At 38.9% G+C, this 14,914-nt stretch overlaps 1 protein-coding gene across 1 annotated transcript in view; it reads left to right on the forward strand.

Moving 5' to 3' along the window:
* SERPINI1 (serpin family I member 1) overlaps window positions 1–14,914 on the forward strand; it is a 186,313-nt gene that overhangs the window by 121,097 nt on the left and 50,302 nt on the right. The window contains exons 3-4 of the mRNA XM_070754139.1: window positions 382–612; window positions 10,571–10,765. Of these exons, the coding sequence (XP_070610240.1) occupies window positions 382–612; window positions 10,571–10,765 (426 nt within the window). The remainder of the gene's footprint in view (window positions 1–381; window positions 613–10,570; window positions 10,766–14,914) is intronic.

Genomic DNA, 14,914 nt, shown 5'->3' on the forward strand with positions numbered 1-14,914 from the left:
TGCTAGATTAAGCAGGCTCCAAAGGAGAACTTGAGCCTTTGTTCACAACTGAGTGGTAAAAACTGCTTTCAGTTTTAAAGAAAGGAAGGAGGAAAGTCATGGTGCACTTAATGAGCACTTCCTGATAATACTGTATAGCCAAAGAAGTCCATACTGAAGTGGAGTTTTGCCCGTAAAGCCCTTTGGAGATTTGTCTTCGTTGTTTCCTCTCATTTTTCTCAAAGAAAGGTTAATTATATGAAGTATTTCTTACTACCTGACTTCACTGAAATATCAGTGCTCATTAATCCTTTTTCCCAAGGAAGGTAGTGAGATATGTTAAGCTCTCAACATATTTGCCAGTTCTGTCAAACCAATTTTAATCTCTTTCTCTAATTTCAGGTGAAGAATTTGTCTTCCTAAAAGAGCTTTCTGATATGGCTGCTACTGACAATAGCCATTACGTGATGAAGCTTGCCAATTCCCTTTATGTGCAGAACGGATATCATGTTAACGATAAATTTTTGCAGCTGCTGAAAAAATACTTTAAAGCTGAAGTTGAAGTTGTGGATTTTACTCAAAATATAGCTGTTGCGAGCTACATCAATAAATGGGTGGAGAACCATACCAACAGTAGGTTCCTAATTATTTTCCAATTCTCAGTGTTGTGGGTTGTCATTGTGTGCCATTTATGCCCAGACAATGTGTGTGTGTGCACAAACACACACACACACACACAAACACACACACACACACACATACACACAGAGAGAGAAAAAATTAAGAAAGTATTCAGACCTCCTTCAATTTGTCAATTTTGTTATGCTTCTTTTCTCTCACTCACACACACACCTTTACTTGTGTGTGTGTGTATGTTTGTTTGTTTGTTTGTTTGTTTATTTGTTCATTTGTTCGTTTATTATTTATTTATTTATTTATTTATTTATTTATTTATTTATTTATTTATTTATTTATTTATTTATTTATTTATTTATTTATTTATTTATTTATTTATTTATTTATTTATTTATTTATTTGGTTTATAGGGGCGGCTAACAGCAATCATAAACAGTGTACAATAATAATCCAATACTAAAAGTGAATTAAAACCCCTTAATATAAAAAACCAAGCATACATGCAAACATACCATGCATACAATTGTAAAGGCCTAGGGGGAAACGGAATCTTAATTCCCCCATGCCTGGTGGCAGAGGTGGGTTTTAAGTAGCTTACGAAAGGCAAGGAGGGTGGGGGCAATTCTAATCTCTGGGGGGAGTTGGTTCCAGAGGGCCGGGGCCGCCACAGAGAAGGCTCTTCCCCTGGGTCCCGCCAAGCGGCATTGTTTAGTTGACGGGACCCGGAGAAGACCCACTCTGTGGGACCTAACTGGTTGCTGGGATTCGTGCCGCAGAAGGCGGTCCATGAGGTAATCTGGTCCGTGTACGTGCACAGACATGCCCTTACTGATACACACATAAACACACACATACATACATGCCCACACCCACACATTCTTGTAAACACACATAGGGTTACTTCAAACCTTTTAATTTTGTAAAATCCGGGGTTTGAGGCTCCTTATGAATGATCATTGGAAGATGAGCACAATCTCTAAGACATCTGTAAGGGCAGGAGCAGCACTATGTTTGAAATGGACATCTGCCCATATGCACAATATGGATCCTGTGAAATCTGATATAGTTATTTAATTTGTTGCTGTCAGTGCAGAATTCCAAACTCAGAATTATTGTAGCTAAAAGCATGCAAACCATTCCCCTTGGAAACTCGGGTCACAGACAATGCATTCTGATTGGAATGATTTATTTCCGAATGTGTGCACAGCAGCTGCTGTGTTAGGTTAACAAGCCTCTCAAGTCTCTAACAGATGCAAGATGTCTCTTTTTTCCCTTGAACAAATATTGGCAGATTGAGTGCTAAGATACACACTTTCTTTACTAGTACTTTACCAACTTTAAAGGCTAGAAAACATTGCCAAGCTATTGATAAAACTTTAAAACAATATTACTGAAAGATTGTTCAGTGGAACAATGCCATTAAGATGAGATGGCACAAGATTTCACATGCAGTTCCCAGCGTTACAAAAGTTATGATTACCTCTCTATCTTAAATAGACCAATGGTATGACGCTACATATCCATTGTTTATAAACCTTGGAATGTATTTTATTGCCTATAATTATATTATAGCCAATGATGCGCTACCAGAACAGGCACTAATTGTGCGGTTTTAGAAACCGCACAATTAGTGCAAACAGCATCCAACCAAGCAAATAAATTGTAGAATAGTTTGTGTAAGCAGAACCAGACCTTACCTGTGATATCTCCTGAAAAAATAATCAAATTCAAGTTTCTGCAAGTGAAAGAAGCTTTGCATTTTTTAAAATAAGTCCATTATTTATAGCTCAGTGGTTTGTTCAGAAATAATAGCATTAGTATCTCTTTGAAAAAAGAAAGATGGACTAATGTTTAAGATATAGGTATTTTTGGACACCCTCCCCCAATTTCAACTTCTGCATTTTGGTACACGTCTAAAAGATTTTAGTAAAATGTAGATACTAGTGCAACATGGTGAAGAGGCTCAACAAGTTTGTTATTATTATTTCTAGTAACTTTACTTGATTAGCATTGGATTCTAAAACAGCATTAAAATGTAGATTAATAGCTCATTGATGCAAAACGTTGTCAGATTATTTCCTAAATTTGTCATTTCATTCTTAGATTGTAGGATTAAAAAGAAAGTTATCATATTTTTTGGATTATAAGATGCACTGGTGAATAAGATTCGTCCCCAGACCCAGGAGGACTCTGCAAGTCTCCCAAACCCTCTGCATGTCCTATTTTTTATGCAAAAAAATGGACCCCTTTTTAAAAAAAAATTGGGTGACTTTGGGATTATTATTATTATTATTATTATTATTATTATTATTATTATTATTTATTAGATTTGTATGCCATCCCTCTCTGTAGACTCGGGGTGGCTCACAACAGTGATAAAAACAATACATAATGAAAAATCTAATAATTAGAATCTAAAATAGCAATTATACATATAAAAATCTAAAAGAGAAACCCCAGTAAATAAAAGCATACATACAGTCATATTGTGCACAGAAACTACATAGGCAAGGGGAGAGTGTCACAGTTCCCCCAAACAAGGATGCCTGAAGATAGTTCCTGGTGGCTGGGGGAAGGCAAAAATGATTTTGACCCTTTTTTTTTTTTTTGCAAAAAATGGGGTGTTTTGCCTTTCCTCAGTCCCCAAGAGCATACACTCCAGCCTCCCAAACTTTCTGCGTACCAAAATAATAATAATAATAATAATAATAATAATAATAATAATAATAATAGCAAAAATGGGATGTGGTGACGGGGCTTCAGGTAGCCAAAAATGGCTGTATTCAGTGTATAAAATGCACCAACATTTCTACCCTCTTTTAGGGAGGGGAAGGGTGCATTTTATACTCTGAAAAATACAGTATTGTTTCCTTGTTTTGTTAGAATTGTTTTTTGTTTGCGTTTTTTTAAACCCAAGCTGCGATAGAGTTTAGGAGCTCATGACTCCCATTCATGCTGTCAGGGATATAATCTGTTTCTATGCATACTTATTTAAAAACCTGTCCTCTGATTTTCAGTGCAGATGAGTTCTCACCAGGTGTGCCTGCTATTTACACCTCACCTTTGGTCCGAGTCATTGACTCACAGTCTAAGTACTTCCACCTTGCAGTATTAAAGTTTGCTAAGATTAGGGGATGCGAGGCGATTCTGAACACTTTTTAAATTAGGTTATCATAGTTATTAGATCCTGAGATACAAAGCAATTGCTATCTCACTGGCAGCAAGCTATATGATTATGTTGTTTAGCCATATGAAAAAAAATGTGATACAGTGAGAAAAGAGTAACTGTATCAGCAGCCAGATTAGTATAGGCAAGTGATGGCGAACCTTTTTTTCCTTGGGTGCCAAAAGAGCATGGGTGCGCGCTATTGTGCATCCGCGAGTGCCCACACCCATAATTCAATGCCTGGGAAGGGTGAAAACAGCTTTCCCCCCTCCCTGGAAGTCAGAAAAAGCCTGTTTCCCAACTTCTGGTGGGCCCAGTAGTCTCATGTTTCACCTTCCCCAGGCTCCAAAGGCTTCCCTGGAGCTCGGGAAGGATAAAAACGCCCTTCCCCATCCCCCTGGAGACTCTCTAGAAGTCAAAAATGCCTCTGTGTGAGCCAAAAATCAGCTGGCCAGCACACACATGCACATTGGAGCTGAGCTAAGGCAATGGCTCATATGGCAGCAGATTTGGTTCCACGTGCCACCTGTGGCACCCATGCCATAGGTTTGCCATCACTGGAAAGACAGTCTCTAACAGTCAGTCGAATTTAGAACAGAGCCTTCCCTCCCAAAAAAAGGACCACTTAATGGTCCAGTTTTGATTGGACCCCCATGGTCTTGTTGTAACTTCTGGCCATGTAGTCAGTATTATTATTAATATTATTATTATTATTATTATTATTATTATTATTATTATTATTATTATTATTTAGATTTGTATGCCGCTCCTCTCCGCAGACTCAGGGCAGCTCACAACAGTGATAAAAACAATAAATGGTAACAAATCTAATAATTAAAATCTAAAATAACAATTTAACATTAAAAAGTCTAAAAAGAAAAAAAAACCAATATATAAAATACATACAGACAGTCATATCATGCACAAAACTACATAGGCAAGGGGGGGGTGTCTCAGTTCCCCCAAGCCTGACGACAGAGGTGGGTTTTAAGGAGTTTACAAAAGGCAAGGAGGGTGGGGGCAGTCCTAATCTCTGGGGGGAGTTGGTTCCAGAGGGTCGGAGCCACCACAGAGAAGGCTCTTCCTCTGGGTCCCACCAGATGACATTGTTTAGTTGACGGGACCCGGAGAAGACCAACTCTGTGGGACCTAACCGCCCGCTGGGATTCGTGCGGCAGAAGGCGGTCTCACAGATATCCTGGTCCGGTGCCATGAAGGGCTTTATAGGTCATAACCAACACTTTGTTCATTCTCCTAAGGACATTTCTCCCAATGAGTTCCATTTCACAGTAAACTACTCCTGCGATGTTTTGTGAGGTCCTTGGTGTTTTATGAGCTTCGTTGCTTTCTTGCAGATGTTTCATTACCTAAATTAGGTAACATCATCATTGCTAGATCCCTCATTTCAATCCTGAGCCAGAATTATTCTCTACTATTGGAATGAGATTTTCATAAGTTTATATTTTTTCTGCCATTTTATGTTGACATGTATAGGACATTTCTCTTAGTGGATTTTAAGCTTTTGAACTCCCGTACCTAATTTCCTTTGATACAAAGCAGAACAGATCTATGATGTGTGGCAACCCTGTGTAGACTGAGAGAAAAGCAGAGGATGAAGGAAAATCTCTTGACCTCAAAACTATCTAATCAGGGGTGTCCAGCCTTAGTGACTTTAAAACTTTTGGACTTAAAACGATGCAGCATTTAGCATTTTAGGTTACCAAGAGATTAATTCTTTATTTTTTTTAACTGCACAGCAACTTAATGATGAACTCTATAAAACATTTCTGGTAAGAAAAGTAATTCTGAATATACTTATATGGAGTTTTTAAAAGGGAGAAAGGTTAATAAGAGTTCCTATTGTGTGAAGAGTTTATTTCTGTGAATATGTCAAAATATTTATAGCTACTCATTTTGAGAAAGATTTCTTAAAATGTTTCATGACTTTTCCTTGTGTAATTCATGTTTGTGTTGAATTTTTGTGTGCAAAAATGCACATAATAAAAGGTTCAGAGAAAAATCCTGTTTTTTAAAAAAATAAATTCAAATGATGTTTAATACATAGTAGGAAGCACAAAGAAGTTTTGCTTTGCAAATTGAAGCATTTCCACTAAAAGTTACTCCAAAAATGCAGGAAACCTAGGCATTTTCCTCTATAAGAAATGGTTTTTAGATTTAATTCTTAACTTTAATTAATTGGATTTTGATGTACATTGTCTTTTTTATATGTTGTAAGCCGCCCAGAGTTCTCGGAGAGGGGCGGCATATAAATCCGATAGATAGATAGATAGATAGATAGATAGATAGATAGATAGATAGATAGATAGATAGATAGATAATAAAATAAATAATAAAATAATAAAAATAATTTAAAATTATAAAATTATTATAAATTATAAAATTATTATAAAATTATAAAATTATTATAAAATTATAAAATTATAAAATTATAAAATTATTATAAAATTATAAAATTATAAAATAATAAAATTTAAAAATTTATTTATATATGGTATGCTTGTGTGTATGTCTGTTAGTAAATGGGGTCTTTTTTAAATCTTTAATATTTTAAATTGTCAAATTATTTATGATTTGTTTCCACGTGTTGTGAGCCTCCCCGAGTCTTCGGAGAGGGGCGGCATACAAATCTAAGTAATAAATAAAAATAAATAAATAAATAAATGATCAGGAAATCCAAGTGTTTCCAATGTTTCACTGTTCAGGTATAGGAGAGCTGGCAGATTCGTTCTGCAAAAATCCTGACAACTGCTAGGAAGCCAAAAAATTACCCCAAAAAACCCCCCTACCTTTTTGCAAACACTATCTATGGAGTTGCGCAGCTGTAAATAACTATACAATTCTTAAATCTGTGCTCCGGTACAACTACAGATGTCCTCATTAGAATTGGAAGAAATACGGTAACTGGAAAGTAACTCCATACTCTGCTTTTCTTGTTGTTGTGAAGAGACCCTAGAGACAAAGACACCTGACTTTCAAAAGCCATCTCTTTCAAATATACAACTTGCCTATTGTTATCCTGCACACTGCATTCGTTAATCTTTTCCCCATAGAACAGCAACTTCACATGAGAAAAACTCAATACAACTGTGTCTTAAGAGCAAGAGGGACTTGGAGATCCAGTTTACTGTTGCAGCTTGATGGAGGTCAAGTGCAAAAATATATATTTGACCAAACAAGCTAACAATCAAGTTTGGGACTGATGGACAAAGCTCCAAAGGCAGATCTCAACGGCTCTTGACAGCTTTCTCCACTGAATTTCTAAACAATCTTTTTCTCTTATGAGCAATGCTCAGAATGAGAAGCTAAGCCACTGGCAATCATTGGTTAAGGCCAGTAGGAGCCTTTCAAATTCTATTGTGTCACCCAATTCTTTCTGGGTTCACTCCTGACCACTGGAAAGGGAATAGAGCAGTGTTTCCCAACCTTGGGGAATTCTGGGAGTTGAAGTCCAAATATCTTCAAGTTGCCAAGGTTGGGAAGCACTGGAATAGAGGAAGATTGCAAAGTCTTTCCCATGTTCCATCTTTCAGTTATCCTAGCAGTTAATCCACTTTGTATTCACTAACACTTTGCTGCTCCAGAGCTGTAATTAGATTTAGTTGATTAAGTTAATAAAACTTTCATGTCAGTGTTTTGGGACAGAAAGCCAGTGTAGGGTTGCGATTGATTGAGTATTCATTATTAAATCCATATGGTACTGAGTATTCAGTTAAGAATAAACAAGTTCATATCTATAGGGAGGAAGAGAGGGGAGGGAGACTAGAATAGAATTGAATTTTATTGGGCAAGTATTGGACACACAAGGAATTTGTCTTGGTGCAATATGCTCTCCGTGTACATAAAAGAAAATATATGTTTGTCAAGAATTGTAAGGTACAACACTTAATGATAGTCCGGGTACAAATAAGCAATCAAATCATATTAGGAACCAGTCAATATAAATTGTAAGGATACAATCAACAATACAACCATACAGTCATTAGTGGGAGGAGATGGGTGATGGGAACGATGAGAAGATTAATAGTAGTGTAGACTTAGTAAATAGTTTGACAGTGTTGAGAGTCTACTTGTTCTATAGAGCAGTGCTCTATAGCGTCGTTTTAAGGGTAACAGTTGAAACTGTTTATATGCAGGATGTGAGGGGTCTGTAAATAGTTTTACAGGGAGGGAGGGAGAAGGAAATTGGTTTGCAAACTATAAACTATTAGGAAAGAAGAGTTGATATTGGCCAATCTCTACCTCAACTCAGCCAATTTCTCAAAGATACTGCTGGATGATTAAAACTGGAAGATGCAATACCGATGCATGTCATTTGAGCTCTGGAGGAAAAGTGTGATATAAATTTAGAATGAATTAATCATGCTTAAATGGTGTAGGTGCTCAAAATTTGACTTTCTACCCAAGTAGTAGTTTGAAGTGGGCATAATGTTTTTTTTTAAAAAAAAATCTAGAAGTTATTTTAATTATTTTCTTGCTTAAAGTCTGTAGAGATTCTCAGTCACCCAGATCATGATTGTCCCAAAGGTTCACCATGACCTGGATGATTGAGAATCTCTCAGACTTTTAGCTGTACAATTTTGGATCAATAGTGTGGGAGCAGTGTGGGAGTAGGAATGGATTTCCAGAGGAGGAAAAAATTGCAGACTACAAAAACCAGGAGCACTACTTGGGTGATCCTGAGGACACAGATAAACCTCCAAGTGCTTCAGTGATTCTCTAAAACAGTGGTTGTCAACCTTTCTAATGCCCCAACCCTTAATACAGTTCCTCATGTTGTGGTGACCCCCAACCATAAGTCTAGCACCAATTCTCCCAACAGAGCTTTAAGCTGATTAGCAGGAAGTTCAGAAGGACACCCCCCACTGTAAATGCCTGATTGGTCAGATTGTAAAAATATGTTTCGAGGTGCCAGAATAGAAGCTTTAGTTCCTAACACCATGGGAGATTTGTCTTTTCCCATGTGGTCTTAGGTGACTCCTGTGAAATGGTTGTTCGACCCCCAAAGGGGTCCAGACCTCCAGGTTGAGAACCACTGCTCTAAAAGGATGCAAATGATCAGCTGTCTACAAGGAATATAAATATCTATGGAATATAGTACAGATAGTTCTCAATTTATGACCCAAATTGAGCACAGAATTATGGTTGTTAAACATGACATCTTGTCACCATGTCTAATTTTGCAATCTTTTTGCAGTCCATGAAGTTTCATTCCCCACTATCCTTTGAGAGCTGATGGAGCTTCTTGATCTCTGGCGGGCCCGGGACAGGGGTTTATCCTCTGTCCTGGTGCTTCTTGACCTCTCAGCAGCTTTCGATACCATCGACCATGATATCCTTCTGCGCCAGCTGGAGGGGTTGGGAGTGGGAGGCATTGTTCCTCAGTGGTTCTCCTCCTACCTGTCCGGTCGGTCGCAGTCGCTGTTACTGGGGGGTCAGAGGTCGACCCCAAGGCTACTTCCTTGTGGGGTACCTCAGTGGTCGGTCCTCTCCCCCCTGCTATTCAATATCTACATGAAACCGCTGGGTGAGATCATCCAGAGGCATGGGGTAAGTTATCATCAGTATGCAGATAATACCCAGTTGTACATTTCCACCCCATGTCCAGTCAACGAAGCAGTGGAAGTGATGTGCCGGTGCCTGGAGGCTGTTGGGGTCTGGATGGGTGTCAACAGACTCAAACTCAACCCAGATAAGACGGAGTGGCTGTGGGTTCTGCCTCCCAAGGACAATTCCACCTTTCCGTCCATAACCCGGGGGGGGGATTATTGATCCCCTCAGAGAGGGTCTGCAACTTGGGCATCCTCCTTGATCCACAGCTCACATTAGAGAACCATTTTTCAGCTGTGGCGAGGGGCACGTTTGCCCAGGTTTGCCTGGTGCACCAGTTGTGGCCCTATCTGGACCGGGATTCACTGCTCACAGTCACTCATGCCCTCATCACCTCGAGATTCGACTACTGTAATGCTCTCTACATGGGGCTACCTTTGAAAAGTGTTCGGAAACTTCAGATCGTGCAGAATGCAGCTGCGAGAGCAATCATGGGCTTCCCCAGGTATGCCCATGTTACACCAACACTCCGCAGTCTGCATTGGTTGCTGATCAATTTCCGGTCACAATTCAAAGTGTTGGTTATGACCTATAAAGCCCTTCATGGACCAGAATATCTCTGGGACCACCTTCTGCCGCACGAATCCCAGTGACCAGTTAGGTCCCACAGAGTGGGTCTTCTCCGGGTCCCGTCAACTAAACAGTGTCGTCTGGCGAGTCCCAGGGGAAGAGCCTTCTCTGTGGCAGCCCCGACTCTCTGGAATCAGCTCCCCCCGGAGATTAGAACTGCCCCCACCCTCCTTGCCTTTTGTAAACTCCTTAAAACCCACCTTTGCCGCCAGGCATGGGGGAATTGAGATATCTCTCCTGGGCCTATATACAATTTATGTATGGTATATATGTATGTCTGCTTAATAATGGGTTTTTTTAAATGTTTTGAAATTATTAGATTTGTCATGAGAGGGGCGACATACAGAAATAAATAAATAAATAAATAAATACATACATACACACACACACACACACACACAAACAAACAAACAAACAAACAAACAAATCTATCTTCAAAAGGGAAAAAAACAAGAAAGTTCAGTTGCCTCCTTCAAAAGCGCTTTGTTTCTTCGGTTTCATTGAGCAAGTTGGTTAAGGTTTTTTTTTTTATTTTAAATGTTCATTTGGATCTGCTGATTGATGTGCTGCTTCCCCCTTTCCATCTGACAGATATGATCAAAGATTTTGTCTCGGCGAGGGATTTCAGTGCTCTCACTCGCTTGGCTATTGTCAATGCAATCTACTTTAAGGGAAATTGGAGGTCTCAGTTCAGACCAGAAAACACAAGAACCTTCTCCTTTACCAAGGATGATGAAAGCGAAGTACAAATTCCCATGATGTATCAGCAGGGAGAATTTTATTATGGTAAGGAACAAAAATGCTCGGTTTTTTTTCTAGCCTTCTTATTGCGAGCGAGATCTTCCTTTATAAATTCTATACGGTATCTTTTGTTTCCTAAGTTCTGATGCCAAATAACAGTCTTGTCAACAGTATCTCTTAAATAAAGTCTTCATTATAATGCTTCAAAGAAACTTCCACGAAGTTCAGGAATTGCCGGCTCTGATATCGGTTTTTATCTATGAAATACAGTACAGTGTTCCCTTGATTTTCGCGGGTTCGAACTTCGCGAATAGCCTATACCACGTTTTTTTCAAAAAATATTAATTAAAAAATACTTAGTGGGTTTTTTTCTATACCACGGTTTTTCCTGCCCGATGACATCATACGTCATCGCCAAACTAATAATTTTTGCAAATAAATAACAAAAAAAATATTATTGTTAATAAATAATTATGTTTATAAGTATCAGGACCACTAAGTGTCTTATTCAATGGTGAGTACCAGTAATAATGATGAGTAAAGGGTTGTTAAGGGAATGGGAAATGGTAATTTAGGGGTTTAAAGTGTTAAGGGATGGCTTGTGATACTGTCCATAGCCAAAAATGGTGTATTTACTTCCACATCTCTACTTTGCGGAAATTTGACTTTCGCGGGCGGTCTCAGAACACATCCCCCGCCAAAATCGAGGGAACACTGTACAGGGAGTTCTCAATTCATGACCAAAATTGAGCCCAGAATTATAGAATAGAATAGAATAGAATAGAATTTTATTGGCCAAGTGTGATTGGACACACAAGGAATTTGTCTTGGCGCATATGCTCTCAGCGTACATAAAAGAAAAAGATACATTTGTCAAGAATCATGTGGTACAACAATGATTGTCATAGGGGTAAGCAATGAAGAAACAATATTAATAGAAATCTTAGGATACAAGCAACAAGTTACAGTCATCCAGTCCTAAGTGGTAGGAAAAGAATGATAGGAATGATGAGAAAAACTAATAGAAACAGAAGTGCAGATTTAGTAAAAAGTCTGACAGTGTTGAGGGAATTATTTGTTTAGTAGAGTGATGGCATTCGGGGAAAAACCTGTTCTTGTGTCTATATATCTTGTGTCACTATGATTGTAATAGTGGTTATTAAACAGGACATTCTGCCACCATGTCCAATTTTGCAGTCTTTTTGCAGTGGTTGTTAAATGAACACTGTTGTCATTAAGTGTCAGAAACAAATGCTAAAAACCAACTCTAAAATTCTCAAAATCAAAGCCACATAACGCCAGGGCTCTTCAAATGGATGAAAATGCAAGTCAGTTGACAAGCACCCAAAATACCGTATTTTTCAGAGTATAACACACACCTTTTTCCTCCCTAAAAGAGGCTGATAATTAGGGTGCATCTTATGCTCTGAATGTAGCTTTTCCCCCCCCAGCCCTAACTAGCTGCTAACGATGTTCCCAGTTCCTACCAGTTTGCAAGCTCTTTCATTGTTACTCTTTGCAAAGAATGTTTTCAAAACCCTAAGTGTTTGCAGGGTTTTTCCATTGCTCTACTTGCTCCGAAATTTTCTTTCCAGTTGCTACTGATGTTCCCAGCTCTTACTGGCTTGCATGCTCTTTCATTGTTACTCTCTCCAAATACAGTTTTTTGTAAAGCCCTAACCAGGGGATAAAATAATGTGCTGGCTAAGGACACTAGCCAGATGAATACCTGGTAAGCAGATTATTTTCTTCATTTTGCTCCCCAAAAACTAAGGTTATACTTATACTCCAAAAAATGCGGTATGACCACATAATATAAGTGAAGCCATCCAAACTTCGAAAAACTTCAGATTATAAGGGAAGGATAATCATAACCATGAACAGTCACTAAGCAATCAGTCATTAAGTGAGGACTACCTGTAACTTTATTCTCACTTTTCCAAAAAGTCAAATAGTAACTTTCTATTTTAATTCTTCACTTCCCCTTATAGGAAAAATCTGTTTGGTGCTCATCATTTTTGGTACTTATTAATTGGACCAATTAATGATGAGTACCAAGGTAGTATATTGCTACCATGATACTTATAATTAATTGGTTTCAATTTATAAGTACCAAAAATCATGAGCACCAAACAGATTTTTTCCATAAGGAATAATATAGTGAGTCACAAGGTAATGGGCACTGACAAATTCTAGTTTTGCTTGGAGCACGAAACAAATGATGAGTACCAGCACAAAATGTTCACATCCGAAAGGCGTTAAATGGATGAGTTTCAAAGTCGTTGAGTAATAATTGCATCAAATTTTTCATGTCTTTGAAGCCTCAAAACCCTACAAAAACAATGCTTACTGCAAGTAGTCTCTGTGACATTCAATGTCTGTTGAAGCTGTAATCCTTGGGGTGAAGAAGAATTCCTTATTTCCTGCACCCTCTTGCATCAATCATGTTATACCCAGAGTTGGGTTCCTCCTGGTTCAGACTTGATCACTGGAACCAGTAGTGACCCTCTGGTGATGTCACAATGGCATCATGGATCTGGTTCTGTCGGTGCCAGTCTGTGGGCGCCGCCATCTTTTGGGGAAATTTTTTTCCAATTTTTTTTTACTGTTTGGAAGGGGTGTTTTTTTCTGCTGCTGCTTGAAAAAGGGCCCTCCCACCCACTCCCATGTTTATATTTACCTTTATTCCTTCATCCAAAGCACAGCTGATCATCTTCTCAGCTGTGTATCGGGCTAATTAGAGCTACTGAGCATATGTAGAAGCAGAATTGCATGAGAGCTGATTAGAGCAGTGATTTTCAACCTTTTTTGAGACGCGGCACATTTTTTACATTTGTAAAATCCTGGGGTGCACCACTAACCAAAATGACACAAAAATGACATTCTAACACAGTACGTATTAGACATATAGTTAATAATATAGTTTCTAAATGTATTTATACTCACTTAGTGTGAAACCTGGGCCTGTTTCTATGAACACAAAAGGGCAGGAATGGTAGAAACACACACATGAAGCTCTTCCTCAACAGTTCTCAGTCTCTCTGTGTTTTTAGTTTTTATCGCAGTCAAGCTTGAGAAGCTCAGCCCAAATAGATATGTGGTTGAAAACAGGAGCAATCTTTATTGGCCAGAATGGGGAACTCCTTGGCGACAGATAACCAAAAACTGTCCAAAGGAAGATCAGCAAACTTTAGCTTTAAACCACAGAAATCGGGGCCACGGGGAGGAGTAGCAGCTTCAACTACTCGCCACGGTCACACAATGATAAGTGCGCGACAGCCTGAGCAGGAACCTTCCTGGGTGTGGTTGAGAGGCAGCCTGCTATTGGTTCATCACTAGTGGTCAGGATGAATCCTAGAAGGTGATTGGCCAGTAAGCGTTCCCTGTGCCTCCACTCTTCCTGTCGCTGATAGCTGGAGGGATTGTGAGGGGAATGTTTGTGTTCGGATGGAGGCGGCTGATAGCGGGTTGGATAAATGGCCTCTGTGGGCCATGGTTTAATTTCCCCATGGCACACCTGACCGTGTCTCACAGCACACACTGGTTGAAAAACACTGGATTAGAGCTACTGAGAATACATACAAAACATTGCGATGCAAACCAGTGGTGAAGGTAAGTGGAATCCACCCCTGCTTTCCCCCTCTAAAATTCTAATGCTTTGGGCTATTACTCTTTATTACAAGACATGGGGGAAAAACAACTTAAAAGGTTGTTGAATATTTCACAGCTGCAAAGGGCATATTTTCTCTCCTTGATTGGAGTATGTTTGACGGTTGAAAGGTAGCTCCAAACTCACTTTTGATGACATACATATGGATCTCATATATAGAATCCTATATTAAAAGCTTTTTCAAGGCTCCTGACCAGCAGGGATCTTCAAACTTGGCAACTTTAAGACTTGTGGACTTCAACTGGCTGGAGAATTCTGGAAATTGAAGTCCACAGGTCTTAAAGTCACCAAGTTTGGGAACCCCTGCTCTCGACTGTCCAGTGACTCCTTTCCAATTCAGCCCTGTAGATTATTCACATTATCTTGCATATCTGTGTATAATCCAGCCAATGTATAGCAATAATTCTAAGCAATCGCTCATCCTGGATTAGCGAGAGCCAAATCCGTTTGGTTTCAGAAATGGGCTTCTATTTTTCATATCATTTTTAAAATTCGAATGCTTTGAGGCACAAAAGGAAATGTAA

The sequence above is a fragment of the Erythrolamprus reginae genome, chromosome 5 (genome assembly GCF_031021105.1).
Source record: "Erythrolamprus reginae isolate rEryReg1 chromosome 5, rEryReg1.hap1, whole genome shotgun sequence".
Classification (NCBI taxonomy): Eukaryota; Metazoa; Chordata; class Lepidosauria; order Squamata; family Dipsadidae; genus Erythrolamprus; species Erythrolamprus reginae.